The sequence below is a fragment of the Fistularia commersonii genome, chromosome 16 (assembly GCF_037954325.1).
Source record: "Fistularia commersonii isolate RoL2024-O1a breed Wild chromosome 16, RoL_Fcom_v1.0, whole genome shotgun sequence".
NCBI classification, from domain to species: Eukaryota; Metazoa; Chordata; class Actinopteri; order Syngnathiformes; family Fistulariidae; genus Fistularia; species Fistularia commersonii.
The window spans coordinates 2471593-2486336 of record NC_141299.1 but is presented as its reverse complement, the minus strand read 5'-3'; the positions used below and the strand labels follow the sequence as shown (position 1 = coordinate 2486336).

General features: G+C 52.6%; 1 protein-coding gene across 13 annotated transcripts in view; it reads right to left on the bottom strand.

The window, feature by feature from the left end:
- The window catches only part of lrrc7 (leucine rich repeat containing 7), a 68049-nt gene that overhangs the window by 28139 nt on the left and 25166 nt on the right, over window positions 1-14744 (bottom strand). For all 13 annotated transcript variants that reach the window (XM_086162060.1, XM_086162059.1, XM_086162057.1 and 10 more), the window contains one exon: window positions 2955-3157. In XM_086162060.1, the coding sequence (XP_086018186.1) occupies window positions 2955-3143 (189 nt within the window). In that variant the 5' untranslated portion in view covers window positions 3144-3157. The remainder of the gene's footprint in view (window positions 1-2954; window positions 3158-14744) is intronic.

The following is a 14744-nucleotide window of genomic DNA, read 5'->3' as shown; positions in this document are numbered from 1 at the left end:
GGACCAAACACGCAGCGGAGCGGACGCACAAACATCACCGGAAATCAGCCCGATATAGCGTAGCAACGCAAATCAGCGAAAGCGGAATAGCTCGGAATACAAAACACCCGGAGCGGCCGCAGCGAAGAACGAAGAACCCGAGACCCAAACAGCGCCGATCGTGGACGGCAGAGTAGGTTTTCCCCTCGGCCTCGGCCAGGAAGCCGGAGAAGCAAAAGCAGAGTGAGACGGCCGTGAGTGGAAAAAAATAATCGCGACTTTAACCAGAGCAACACGGAAGCATTCAAATCTTCTCCCGCACGCGAAATACCTGGATTAGCGACAGGCCCGCTACGTTAGCGTCCGGTGAGCATCCGCATTCAGGATTTGTGTAACCAGCTAAACCCAGAGGAGAGAAAATGATCCATGAAGATCTGCCCGTTCTGTGAGGAGGGGCTTCACGGGCTGGTGGAGCGCTACTTATTTCCAACGACGTCTGTACATGGAAATGTCACGCTTCTCGCTGCTTTGTCCGTGCGTCCCGCCCGCCTGGACGCACGGCGGGAAACCAGCGCCGCTTTCAGAGCTTCTTCTTCGGCCCGTTGTCTTGCTACCACTCTCAGTCACGTCTTGAATACGAACTCCCGCCCATCAAAGCTAACTATGATTAGCTTTTCGATTCTGTTTTACTTCCTGCTTTTGTCCGTCACCTGCTTTCTGCGCGTGTCTTGGCACAGCCGGCCATAAAAACCTTGGGGTCACTCGTGACTTTGCTGAATGACGCTCAATAAAGTCTTTAAATCATTTGTGATCCCGAGTTAGTCACCTTTCTAAATGGATTCACCTGAATCACATATTACGGGATGTTCATCACCTAAAGTCTTTCTGATGGCTGATGATGATCAGGCGTTTTCTTCAGGAATAAACTGAAGGAGAAACGTGGACGTGCAAGAGTGCCTTCAGCAAACAGGCCAAGTCTCTCTCTCACACACACACACACACACACACACACACACACACACACACACACACACACACACACACACACACAGAGGCACGCACAGAGTCCGTGTATAGAAATGCCAATCACTCAAAGGCTCTTAATGCTAAGCAGACAGACCCAGTTAGCCGTCTTCATTCATGCAGGCTATATTTAGAGCTTCAGCTCAACATCTCAGTCATTCAAACCAGGACAGCAGGACAGGACGTCGATATCTTCTCTGTCCCCCGAATGCTGGAAGGATGCCCGTCTTGTTTTTTTCCTCCGGGAGCGGAGGCATTCCTACGGGGTCTGACGGGCCGGGACGCCTTCCTGCGGAGCAACCCTGATGTTTACTGGAAGTCAACGTCCCCCTGGACTGATCACTGGCTCAACTCGGGATGAAACGCGTCCACGGCTCCCTGATGGAGATGTCTACCGGCACCAATCCGACATCCTGGAGCCGAGCGCCGACTCCTCCGACTGGGGCGAGAACACCTTGACACACCTCTGGCCGCGTCTCAGCGGTCTTCACGTCTTCCTGTAGCTTCAGACATTTAGGAAGCCGCCCTCGTTCTCTCCCTATCAGAGAAAGCGGTCCTTCAACTGAAGAACCCTTGGTGTCGGCGGATTGAGGAGGAGGTAGGAGTCAGAAGATAAGTTCTGGCTTCCTTCCGCCCATCTCAGACCTAAAAGGGTAACGACCACGGCAGGAGACTGAAAAAAACAGCGGGCGTGAGCCGTCGCTCCACCCGGAGGGGGGAAGATAAGGAAGTGAGGTCGCGGTCAGACGTGAAAGGAGCTGCTCCAAACAAGCCTTCACAGATCCAGGGAAGGAAGGAGCTGCCTCTTGGTGGCGGCCAACCGGTCTCAAGCAGAAGCCTCTGGAAAAGGCTCTGCTGGGAGTTGAGTAGATGAACCAGGAAGTCATCCAGGAATGCTTCATGATGGGATAATCTTGCAAAAAAATCCTCAGTGGCTGCAGCCGGAAACCTCAGGAGGAGTTGCTGGATGTTAGCAGGCCCGGATGCGGATGGATGAATGAGCGCTCTCAGACGAAGAGCTCCTCCAACCGCCACCCAGGTAGGTCGGGGCCTTTCTGTCACAGATGAACTCATTTGGTCTCCATATTTAGTCCTTGACGCAAACTGGCACCTTAACCTCCCAAGATGTCTACTCAGCTTTGCTTTTGATTCGTTTTAGGCTCTTTTGCTGATGTCGGGACCAAGAGGAGGTCGGAGTCACGACCTGTTCAGGTGCGGTTCTGAGAATACACCGGAAAGGCGACGCGCAGAAGGTCCGGTCTCTGCATGTGTCCTCCTGCATGGACAAGTCCATCTGCGCCTCAAAGGATTGTCCCTGCGGGCATCCGGGAGGACTCGCGTCCTCAGACACTGACCTCGGACCGGATGCAGGTCGCGACTGCTTCGTGAACACAAACCTCACCCCGGCCAATCGGCACTACCAGCGGTTCCATTGTGTTTTGGGAAAACCTCTGACGCTCTCAAGACCTTCGTGTCCAACCCACCGGTGGAAATGAACATCGTGTCTCATGGAGGTTTCCGTTTGGTGGTTTTTGATCGCCTCCTCGGACGTCCGGCGGCAGACGTCCCTCCAGCACTCGGGGAGTCAGATGTTTCACGTCGGGGTTTTCCTGTCAGCCGGTAGAGCCGCTTGCTTGAGTTGAGACTGCTCCACGCTTTCGCTGTTTGCGTGTCATGCATTCATGGATACTTCTAATCCTGCAGCGAGGCCACAGGGGGCGGAGCCTATTCCAGCTGTCATTGGACCGCTCCATCATAGGACGTGTGGAGACACGCGACCATTCACACATCACACAGACACACAACCCTTCATCCTCTCATCCATATGTCTGGACAACGCAGGCTCTCTGAAGGACCTCCCGGAGAAACCCCACGCCGTGGGAATCCGAGCGGGGGGCTCCCACAGTGAAGGGCGAGAGGGTTCTAGCGCAAAGAAGTGTGTTTCCGGGTACCTTGGGTAGCTCCTCGATCTGGTTGGCATCCAGGTAGAGCTCCTCCAGAGTTCTCTCGAAGCTGAAGATCTCCTTGGGGACCTGCTGCAGGCTGCAGTGAGAGTAGTCCAACACCGAGATCACTTCCTCCTCCCCTCGGAAACAACGGCACGGCACCAGCCGGCCAATCAGCTTCCGCTTCGTGGTCATTTCCAGACACTGCACTGTGGAGACCAGAAGAAGAGAGAGATGTTAGTGGACGCTCAAATGTCTAGACCTGCTCCGTGAAGTCCTCTTGGAGTTAAAGAGACGCCGGCATCATGGCGGTCGTGAGCTTCCGCCATCAAACTCTTACGCAATGTCATTTTCAGCGCCGATCTGGGCCTGTTTGCACCAGACATCTGAGCACACATCTGAGAAGACATCTGAGCAGGACAGGAGGAGAGGGGAGGAGAGGCACACACACACACACACACACACACACACACACACACTGCTCCCTCCTCACCTCAATCAAGAAACTGTAAATCTGAAAATAGGAAAATCACTACTCAAGAACGACTTCATAAACTCAGCTGGTTAGTGACCCCGCTTCACTTGCAGGACACACACACACAAGATTGCGCACTCACACGCATACACACACACACACACACAAGATTGCGCACTCACACGCACACACACACACAAGCACACGTACACAAGCGCCCATATACTCCGCAGCAGGCTCGATTATGGAGTGTATTGACCGAACAGCTTAAATATGCAAATCACAGAGCACTAAAAATAACTTGCTGTTTTCGGTGTCGGGCAGAGACAGCAAATGTGTGTGTGGGTGTGTATGTGTGTGTGTGTGTTCTTCTTTACCTCAAAGAAGATCACGAGATCATGACTTCAATCTCTGAAATCAATGAACACACTGAGAACGTCTTCAAAAGGTGTGACACCGACTCCAGATGGTTTGTTATCAAAAGGAGAACCACTGGTTCTTGTCACAAACATTCTTTTTATGTGATATTATAATTTAACAAAGATCTGGGAACTTATCCATCTATCATCCATCCATCCATCAATCCATCTATCCATATATGTATCCATCCATCTATCATCCATCCGTCCATCCATCCATCCATCCATCCATCCATCCATCCATCCATCCATCTATCCATATATGTATCCAGCCATCTATCATCCATACATCCATCTATCAATCCATCCATCGATCCATCCATCCATCCATCAATCCATCTATCCATATATCATCCATCCATCCATCTATCAATCCATCCATCCATCCATCTGTCCATATATCTATGCATCAATCCATCAATCCATCTATCCATATATCTATCCATCCATCCTGATTCATTAATCCATCCATACAGCCATCTATTGATCTATCCATCTCCATCCATCTATCATCCATCAAACCATTCATCTATCTATCTATCTATCTATCTATCTATCTATCTATCTATCTATCTATCTATCTATCTATCTATCTATCTATCTATCTATCTATCTATCTATCTATCTATCCATCCATCCATCCATTTATTCATCTATCCATCTATCTTTTCTAAGCGGGTCCAACCCTGTGTGGATGAACTCGGGTGGGGACACCGGGGTCCATCAGGTCCATCAGGTCCATCAGGTCCATCAGGTCCATCAGGTCCTGGCCCGAGCCGAAGGAGCCTGATGGAGTCTACGGGAGCCTGTGGGAGCCTGCAGGAGCTGACGGGGGTGAGGTGGGTGAGGTGGGTGAGGACGTGGGGCTAAAAATGCGTGGGCTGATAACAGGAGAGTGCCGGCACCAATGGGGTGACGCTGGGATGTCAGCTCCATTGGCCGTGATGGCTCCGGCTGCTGCTGCTATGGAAACAGTATGACAGAGCAGACTGACTCTGCAGAGCAGCATTACACACACACACACACACACACACACACACGCTTCAACACAATGATTAGAACTTAGAAGAACTCTGTGCGCACACACACACACACACACACACACACACACACACACACACACACACACACACACATACACACAAAGACATACACAAAAACACACACACGGTGTCATTGCTCCTCCAGCATTTCACCTCAAGTAGCCCCTTTTCTCCCTTCACCTGATGTGTGTGTGTATGTGTGTGTTGACATGTTTGTGCACGCGCTCACACACACATAGCCCCGGAGGGTGTATCCCCCAGGGTCCCGTGGCAGCCGTCACTTCACGTGCAGGCACGGGCATCACCATAGTAACCGCTGCCATAGAGACCGTCTCCCAGGAGCCGGGGTGTATTTTTACTCGTCGGCTCTGTCATGAAGCGGAGCAGGGCGCTCAGTGGGCGGCCGCTCCACATTCAGCCCGGCTTCATACAAAGGCAGACCGTCCAGCAGCTGGAGAACACACACACACACACACACACACACACACACACACACACACACACACACGCACACACACAGCCCAAGTCTACCTCTCCTTTGACAGAGGCGGGGAAACAATCGACGCCGTTACACTCATTTCCACAGGTGCTCCTTCACAGGATAGCCAATCACAAAGCAGGGGACGCGGGAGGAGCGGGGAGCATACCTGCATGACATCACAGCGACCGCGGCCAATCATTGCCTGCGACAGTGATGGGGGAGAGTCTGTCCTCATGTGCCAGCACTCCTGCAATGTCAGGCTCAAGCTTTTGGCCAGAACGTCAGCGTGCGTGCGTGTGTGTGTATGCGTGTGCATGCGTGTGTGTGTGTGTGTGTGTGTGTGTGTGTGTGTGTGTGTGTGTGGGAGGCAGTTAGCGAAGCGGCAGCCAGGAACATCCTGTCCTGGCTCCTCTATGTTGAGCGAATGAGCAGCGAGCAGCCGTGATTTGAGAAGCCGCGAGGAGAAGCTCCCGCTTCACCTGCACCTGAATCACATCCCTCTAATCGGGAAGTATTGATTATCGGTAAAGGATCATTCAAACACCTCCACATCTCACACCCTCACGCCAGCTCCTGATCTACATGAGATCAAATCTAAAATATGTTCCTTTCCTTTCCTCTGAAGGACCTCTATGGGAGAGGATGTCCAGGTGAGGTGATGTCCATGAAGAGGCCTTCCCTCCACTGGGTCTGACTGTTTTTCATGTTTTCTCTACATTCCCAAACTCGGCCGAGGAACATCTTTAGTACCAGGAGCTGAAGACGAGGAAAGACCTGGCGACCCGAATCAAACATCGGCATCCACGCTCCTCCTGTCGTCGCGGCTCCAGCGGCGCTCCGAGGAGATAATAAGGAACGCGCTCTTTCCTCAGCTCCAGGCCTGGCAGGAGAGTCAGAAGACTCCAAGGTCCAAAGCCCTTCAACACCAACCCGACCTCGGCGTCTTCAAGACACAAAACTTCAAATTCAGCTTCGGAATTCTGTGGTTTGAACTCGCACAAGCTGACCCGGAGCGGCTGAAGGTCCGGAGCATACCCGATCGGGACTCCCGCAGAAGGTTTGAAAGACGCAGCGATGAATGCAGGGACTTCCACAGAATGGGTGAAAGTACAGGGGACTCAACCTCCCTCTGGAGCTCTGACACACACACACACATGGACACACACAAAAAGTATCAAAAATACTGAGGCAAGAGGTGCCATCTTCTCCACTAGTGGCCTCTGGACCTTGATGGACCCTCAGCGAAGGAGCCTTTGAGCAGAAAGTGTGTGAAGGTGAGGAACAGTAAGTTCAGAGTGTGTCTTCAGAGCTCTGGTTGTTGCACTGGTTGCTGCTCGGTTGACCTCCATGCACCATGAAGATGGAGGTTCTACATGTCCTCCTTTGCTCTGGTGCCACATCAAATTTTCACCCGACCTGAAACGCATCACTCCCCCCCCCCATCCTGTTTCCAGGCCAGTCTTCTCCTCCTCCTCCTCCTCTCCGTTCTTCCAGGGTTGCGCTCGGTGGCCCAGTTCTGCCCGAGACATCTTCTTTTTCTTCGTTCTCTCGCTCCACCTCAAAGCTCCCCTCACAAAACTTTTTTTCTGGTTCCTCCTCCTCCTCCTCCCTGCTGAGCGTGAGAGAAGGCTAACGTTCCTCCCTCTCTATGGGCTTCTAGGCATCTTCTCATGTCAAATGGTGATGAATCTACAGGTGGTGAAGAACCTCCACCGGCTAGGGTTCGTTTGCTCACGTGAAGATCCGACCTGAGTTCATCTTTAAGTGTGAAAATGCGACTTCACATCGAGATCCGACGCCAAGGTGGAACTCAGCTCTTTCACCGGGAAGATCCAGTTTGACGGTTGTGCTTGGATCTTGAAGAATTGGTTGGTTCCAGGACAATCCGAACCCGAGCTGCAAACCGAGTTTACGACACCGAAGACTCTTCAGCTTCCAACGGGATGGAGGTATCTCATGGACGTCGGTGTGGCTCATTGGAAAAACATTATCAGTCATGGTCTTCTGAAAGCCCAGGATGAGGTCCTTCATGCCCGCGAGCCTCAGATACCGATCCCTTCATAAGACAAAGATGCTGGACTGACCTCTGAACCTGGAACCAAAAACCTCCACACTTCTTCTCAAAGCTGTCGGCGAACCCATCCACATCTCACCCGGGTCTGATCGTCTCGTCTTCATGCGTACGGTCCTTCATGTGAGGAGCAGTGACAGAGGGTGGCCTCCTGAGAGCCTTCAGGGAAGGACCAGAGCTGACCGAGCCCATGTGTCTGCTGTTAATCCTGTTTATTTACTTTAAGGTCACCTTGCCTATGGGACGTCTCTCTCACACACACACACACACACACACACTGCTGACCTAGAAGCTCTGCTCTATTCATAGACAGAAGGGAGAGGAGGGCGGCCGTCCCACCAAAAATCGAGGTTAATTTGCTTCAGCTTTTTAAAAAAACAGCACCGTCTGTCTTCAAGGAATGAGACCTGAAGTTGGAGAAGACCACCTTCTCGCCGACACACCATCAGACAGGAAGTCTGACATCCGCCGTCTGAGACCGAAGTCCGCAGAGACGTCGCCCAGCGCCATCCGACGGTCCAGACCCGCAAGACAAGGTTCTGCGTGCGACGGAGTCCCGATCGCGGGACGAAGGTTCACCTTCACCTGAAAAGAGCTCTCTGTACCCACTGTGAGGGCTGCTGGGATGTAGAGCGGCCTCTCCATCTTCCCTGCCTCTGCGGGTCTCTGACGCTCTGAGTCAATCTGTCCTCTCCGCTGCCGGCTGCCGGCTGCCGGGCGGCGGCGGTGCATGACGCTCCTCCGATCTATTCATGCGTTCACTCTATCCATCACCTGCCGCTGATGCCTCTGTCACTCCTCGGCCTCGTCTTCCTCTTTCCCCTTCCTGCCTCCTCTTCCGACTCACAGAGCACACGCTTTGAATTTCACCGTACCTGCCTTCTCGTGGATAAGAAAACGCCGGTTATCCTCTCATTTGCACATTTGGACGGTTTGGGCTCTTAAATGAAGCCCCTGGATGTTTTGGGTCACAAGGTCACCCCCCCCCCCCCATCCCTCCAGCATCTCTGCAGGCTAACCGCCGTTTCCCCGGCGCTGCATGACGGCTCCCATTTGCATAAACAGCTTTTTGTAAGTTTTATCCCTGAAGCTTTTCTTAACAGTCCATGGAAATTGCACACTGAGCTGTCGCCATGGCAACCAGGGACTCAATTACCCCAAATGACCATAAAACACTAATTAAAAAGCCCTGGCTGAGAGCAGCGTTTTGACAAGCCTGTACGCAACGTTCAGCGCTCAACCCGTCCCTCAGGTCGGGGGGAACCGCGGAGATGACCTCCTCGGCCTCTTCGTCACCTTCTACCACTCTCGTGTGTGTGTGTGTGTGTGTGTGTGTGTGATCACAAGTAGAATGTTGCTGGGATGTCTTTTTGTGAAGTCCATAAGTTTCAATCGTCATCCAACAGTCCATCATCTCTCCCTGATCACTTTAGGACTCTGGAGAAGCAGGAGAACCTCAGGAGAACCTCAGGAGAACCCATGCAGGCACCAACTTGGCACGATGAGAAAAACCGCAAAGCCTGTGTGAACAGCTTCGTCCCAACGGGAACTGAGACAGCCAAACCGATCATATCAACAATGGTCTTCATTGGAAAATGCACAACACTATTAAGTTAAGTAAAATAAAATGAAGAAGAGGCTGTATGAAAATCATGAAGTACGATGATGGAAAACACAGATCGCAGTGGGAAGTTCGGTGAAATCCTTGCGCAGGCTAAACACCAAGATATGTAAATGTACGGGACTGTCTCCGAAAATTAGAATAGCGTGATAAAGTTCTTTATCCTCTGTAATGCAATTACAAAAACAAAAATGCCATACATTCTGGATCCATTACAAATCAACTGAAAGCCTTCTATTATTTTAATACTGCTGATTACGCTTTACATCTTAAGAAAACACAAAAATCCTATCTCAAAATATCAGAATATCATGAAAAAGTTTTTTTTTTTTTTTTATTGGATTACAGAAGATAAAGAACTTCATCACAATATTCTAATTTTCTGAGACAGTCCTGTAGATCTCGAAAGCGTTTTGTTCAGCAGTGCTCAGCCCTGAGCTGGAGTGTCACCCTCTCAGGAGAAGCAAAGCGGGAAAGTCAAAAACATGGCTGAAGACGCAGAGAACCCGAGCAACCAGCCATCTTTACAGACACACAACAACAAGTGTGGCCAGAACCCGGTGACTGTCCTGCTCCCAGCGTTCACCTCGGTAAGGAGCAAATTTACTGGTAGGAAGAAGATCGGTCCCACCAAAAGCAGCAGCAGGGTCTCACTGTGGAGGAACAGAAGCCACCCTGATCGCATCTCCGCGTGGAATCAGCAAAGCCTCCACAGAAACACTCCAGACGGGACTTTACTGAGAATCCTTCAGAAAAGGATCTCAAACAGGATCCGGAGCTTCAGACAACTTCCCCAGATGCTCAGGAAACTGCTTGAATAGGGACTCCAGCGAATAATCAAGAGAGACGACGGAGAAGGTCTGCACGCAGGTGACAAATGCCGGGACCTCGGGACGACTCGAAGATCTCGTGTGTCGTTAGAATTAGAGCAGGAAGTGCCTCCGACGTGTTCATGTGACGGAGGAAGAACCTCCGTTGAGCGCCGCGTGTGTGCTTCAGCCTCCCGGGTCCACCTGCGGCTTCCAGGTCTGATGCTTCTCTTAGAGTTCTCCGATCTCCATCGACGGAACGTCTTTCTTAACGCTCGTCGAAAAACCCGCGGTTCTCGGTCCGCTGCGGTATCTCCTCCACTCGCCCGTCTTCATCCTCTACCTGCTCCTTCCAACATCTACATCCCGGCAAACATCCCGGAACTCACACCCGCAGACCCCTCTGGTCTGAATAACACACACCGACTTGCTTCTGCTTCCCAACTCGCCGCCCCCGAAACTTCCCCGAAAGCGACGAAGATCGCCGCAGCGGATCCCTTCATGCTCGGAGAAACGCGGGCGCTCGCCATCTGTGCACGTGCAGAATGGAAACACTGCTGACTGCATGCTACTGCTGCTTCACCTACAGAGCCCTGAAGACCTGCGGGACCTGGCCTACATCATGCATGGATGTGGCACACTTCGCCCAGAGAGGAGGAGGAAAAGGAGCAGGAGGAGGAGGAAGCTTGTGAGGAAGAGCTGATAATACATGTAAGCAACGAGCTGCAGAGATAAACACATGTGCAGATCACAGAGGAGATCGAGTTAGAAAGGGTTTCAGACCAGCAGCGTGCCGAGAAGATTCACGGTCAGCAATCTTCTCCCTCTCGCTCTCTCACACACACACACACACACACACACACTCTTCATAGTCACATGCAGCACCAGAGACATGCGTGGATGTGAACTCACACACACATGAAAGGAGTGCGGCATCCCCTCAGTCACGTGTGGTGGAGCGTCCATTACTATTCCCCACACATGGATGCCCAGGAGAGCCAAGGCGTGTGTGTGTGTGTGTGTATATATGTGTGTGTGTGTGTGTGTGTGTGTGTGGAGGGGAGGGACTGATATGTAAAGAAAGATAAAAGGATGCGGTCTGAAAGGACCATCCCACATGTAAGATGACGTTCCCTGCTGACGCTCAGCAACACGGCATATTGCCTTCACTCTGGCCCACGGGTGTTACAGGTGTTCCAGTTTGCAGGCGGCTCGTCGTGGCCGAGCGCGGTCCGGACGTGATGAGCCGTCTAAGAAGGTTTCGGCGACAAATACGTCACTGTGATAGGTATCTGCGGTATATCTATAGATAAAGAGATTTCTCGACATCATCTGACCAATAGGCACAACTTCATCTTCAGCTGAGGGACGTCGTATGATCAGAAAAGGTCAATAAATCCACAATCAAACACCAGCGAGCGCCGTGTTTGACATCCGTAGGGGGCGGAGCCTATCCCAGCTGTGGTTGGCCCAGAGGAACCCGGAGAACGTGGAGGCTCCACACAGGAGGTCCCCTGTGGGGATCCAAAGCAGGGACCTCCCGCTGACCTCTGCTCCCCCGGTGCCTTTCTGGAAATCATTCAACCGTCGTCAGCTCGAAGAAAAGTCCCACGAGACGTCTTACGTTTGAACCAGCCGGACTTCCTCCTGTCGGGAACGCCTCGGTCAGCCGAGCCTCCCTCACCTCCACAGGTCAGCTACAATCCAACAGAGCGTCACAAAACCTTCTCCGGCATGTAGGGCTCTTCCTCTCCACCTTTCACCTGAAATGGCCGTCACAGGAATCCCAGAAGCAAAATGTTTGAAGAGTGTCAGGTGTCAACTCTGTCAGCCAGGCGGCAGGTCCGTCCAGGAGGTCCATCCAGGACCTTCATCCACTTCCCTGTCTCGAGCATTAATCCACCAAGGACCTCTGGAGGAACGGCATCAGATTCAGTTTGTCACCGCGAATTCAAGGAGATTCCCTTCAAACCACAGGACGTAATATAACTGAGATTGAATGAAGGAGCTCTGCCGTGCTCGGTGCAACTGATGTTGGATCTGCGTCTCCAGGCCTCGCCTCCGTGCGCAGGAGCAGGAGGAGCCGCTCTCATTCACAAAGCCCCGGCGTCCTCCGTCTCCTCCCCGCCTCGCGTCCCGAGGGAGAGCCGGGGACGGAGGCGACGGGAGGGAAGACCAGCGCCGGGTCGGAGGCGAGCGTCCCTCCTCCTCCATCTCCAGGGCAACACTCCCGCATCTGGACCGAGCGACTACCAGCTTTCTTCTCAGCTGTGGAAGGCGTCCTGCATCTCTATCACCTCGGGGCCCAACGCCCAGCGGAGGGTCTAACCCGGCCCACACACTTCCTTCACGAGGCCCTGCTCTGATTGGACCTTTTTCTGATGGTCAAGGTCACCTGACGTCATGGGTTTCAGAAGGTCCCGTTCCACAGGGCAGAATTGAAACATGCCTAGTTTACTCGAGTAACAGGTCAAACTGGACAACACAGGAGGAGTGTGAAACACACACACACACACACACACACACACACACACGTGTCTGCCTGCTAAATGTGTCGGCGGTGGCCTGCGGTGGAGCCAGGTTGTAGCTTCGCTCCTCATCAAGGCGTGAGGTCCGGCAGAGGAGCCAAACAATGCAGATGAAGACGCAGACGAGTCTGCAGGACACCTTCCGGAGGCGATAAGTCGCCTGGCTCCCTGGCGCCGCCGACGACGGCCTGACAATGAAGACGCAAAGACAGCCTGGGAGTCCAGAATCGCAAGAACGAGGTCTTCGCTCGTCCGCGCGGTCCAACTCTGAGGTGAAGCCTGGAGACCCTTGAAGCTACGAGGAACAAAACTGTCTGCCGAGATGGAAGAAGATAGAAGAAGATGTCCGGTTCCTTCATCACTCCGTTCTGCAGTGGAGTGAATCCTGCTGCCTCCGCTGTGATCATCAGCTGCCATGACGACACGGTGAAGACAGAAGGAGTGTATGGAGTGAGGGGAGAGTAACCTCGGGGAGATGAACATTCAAAGTGTCCGGCGCAACCCTCGCGTTTTCGCCTCCAACCCCTCACTGGCCTCGGGTCGGACCTCGGGACGGGGTGACTGAAGCTCTCAAAGCTCTCCGATCCCAACCTGGGAAGGAGGAGGACCGGATTTCGCGCGGATCAAACCAAAGGACGAAGAAATTGGATTGGATGGAGGCGGGTGACAGGGTTGGGGTCACGGCACCGCCGACTCCTGGGGATTTTGGACGACAGGCTTATTTACTTATAAAGTGATGTTGCTGGTTCAGTTGTTTTCCCTGAGAGAAGAAGTGAAGGAGTGAAGATGGCAGGTGGAATAAATCAGAGCTGCAGTAACAACGAGCTCCGGCTGACGTCTGAATATTTCATCCGTGTTTCTCTGCTTCCTATAAATAGAATCCCACGGCTTTGGACCAGAGGCTTCGCGCCGAAGGTACGAAGAGGAGGGTCCGACCCCGAGCGCGGCAACAGAAAGCTCGGTCCTCGTCTAAATATAATCACAGCGACGGGAGCTGCGAAGATACGGGTCGGCCTACAAAATGAACAGCGCTAATTCACGAGTGATATTAAGAACCTCCGCGCGGTTCCACCCGCAGCCAGGAGGCTTCGGTGACGGACCCAGGGGGCTCTGTTGCGAAAGTTCAGCTGAGGAGAAGCGAGCAAACCAGTCCTGTCAAGAAGTCGAGATGTTCTCCTCAAGCTCTGCTTATCTGATCCCTCAGAGAACTTCTCAAGAACATGCTAGGAAGGAGCACGATCCAATAAGATAAGAGTTAAGCAAATCTAAATGGACTTTTCTACTTCGAAGGCCTCGTTCTCTCCATTCTTCTCCGTCAGAAGTCAAATAGAGCTTCCTTCGCTTCCCGGCTGCCAGGTGCTGTCTGAGCCCGTCCATCTGCTGGTGGATCTGCAAGCGTTGGTCCAAAGGGAAAAGCCAAATATGTGTCCTTGATCCAAAGGCGCTCCAGTTCCAGATGAGGAGACGTAAAGGAGCCCGCTGTTATTCATATCTGGTAAGGACTGATCTGAGGAGAACGCTGGAGAGCTGTGCGGTCACCTGACGGGGACGCATGAAAGTTGAAATGGGAAGAAAGAGGTGTCGGAGAGGTGGAAGCAGTGCAAAGCAACAACAATTTCCTTCGGGATGAATAAAGTTGTTCTTAAAGCTTTGAACCCCAAAGATCTGAGCGCTGTAATATCACCCTGTGGTGAAATTTTTGCAGCACTGACCCAGCGCGCAACCTGCAGGACACACAGTGGAGACTGGAATATGAAGGACAGCGTTGGTATGAAGGATGTGCACTCCACATGCCACCTTCATCAACACCACCAGCACCACACACACACACACACACACACACACACACACACACACAGCGGCATCATTATCTCAAGGCTAACGTCACGCCGCAAGCAGCGGATGCATTGGTATCTCCGTCCCCTTTCCCTCTCCGGGTCTCTCTCCCTCAGCCCATCACCATGACGATGGGAGCAGGTTCCGTGGATACGGTCACTTAGCAACCGGCGGCAGCGGCGAGCCGTCAGAGTCGCCGGAGCCTTAAAGAGGCAGCAGAGGAGCCGAGGCGGCCGGCCGAGCTTCGGACCACGAGACGCTAATTTCTCTTGTCCTCAGCTGAACGGAAGGGAACCAAAGGCAGCAGAATTTTTCCGGGATAAATTCTGGATGTCGGTCCGCTGACCCACCAATCGCCAGAGTTCCGTTTCACCTTTCCGGTCCTCTGCTGCCTTTTAAAGCCAGACTCGATCCAAAGTTATCCTTGAAGGAAGACAAAACCAAACACCGTCAGATGACAAGATAACGGAGCTACCAAAAGAAAGGCGGGAGAAGACACCCCTCCAGTCCGTC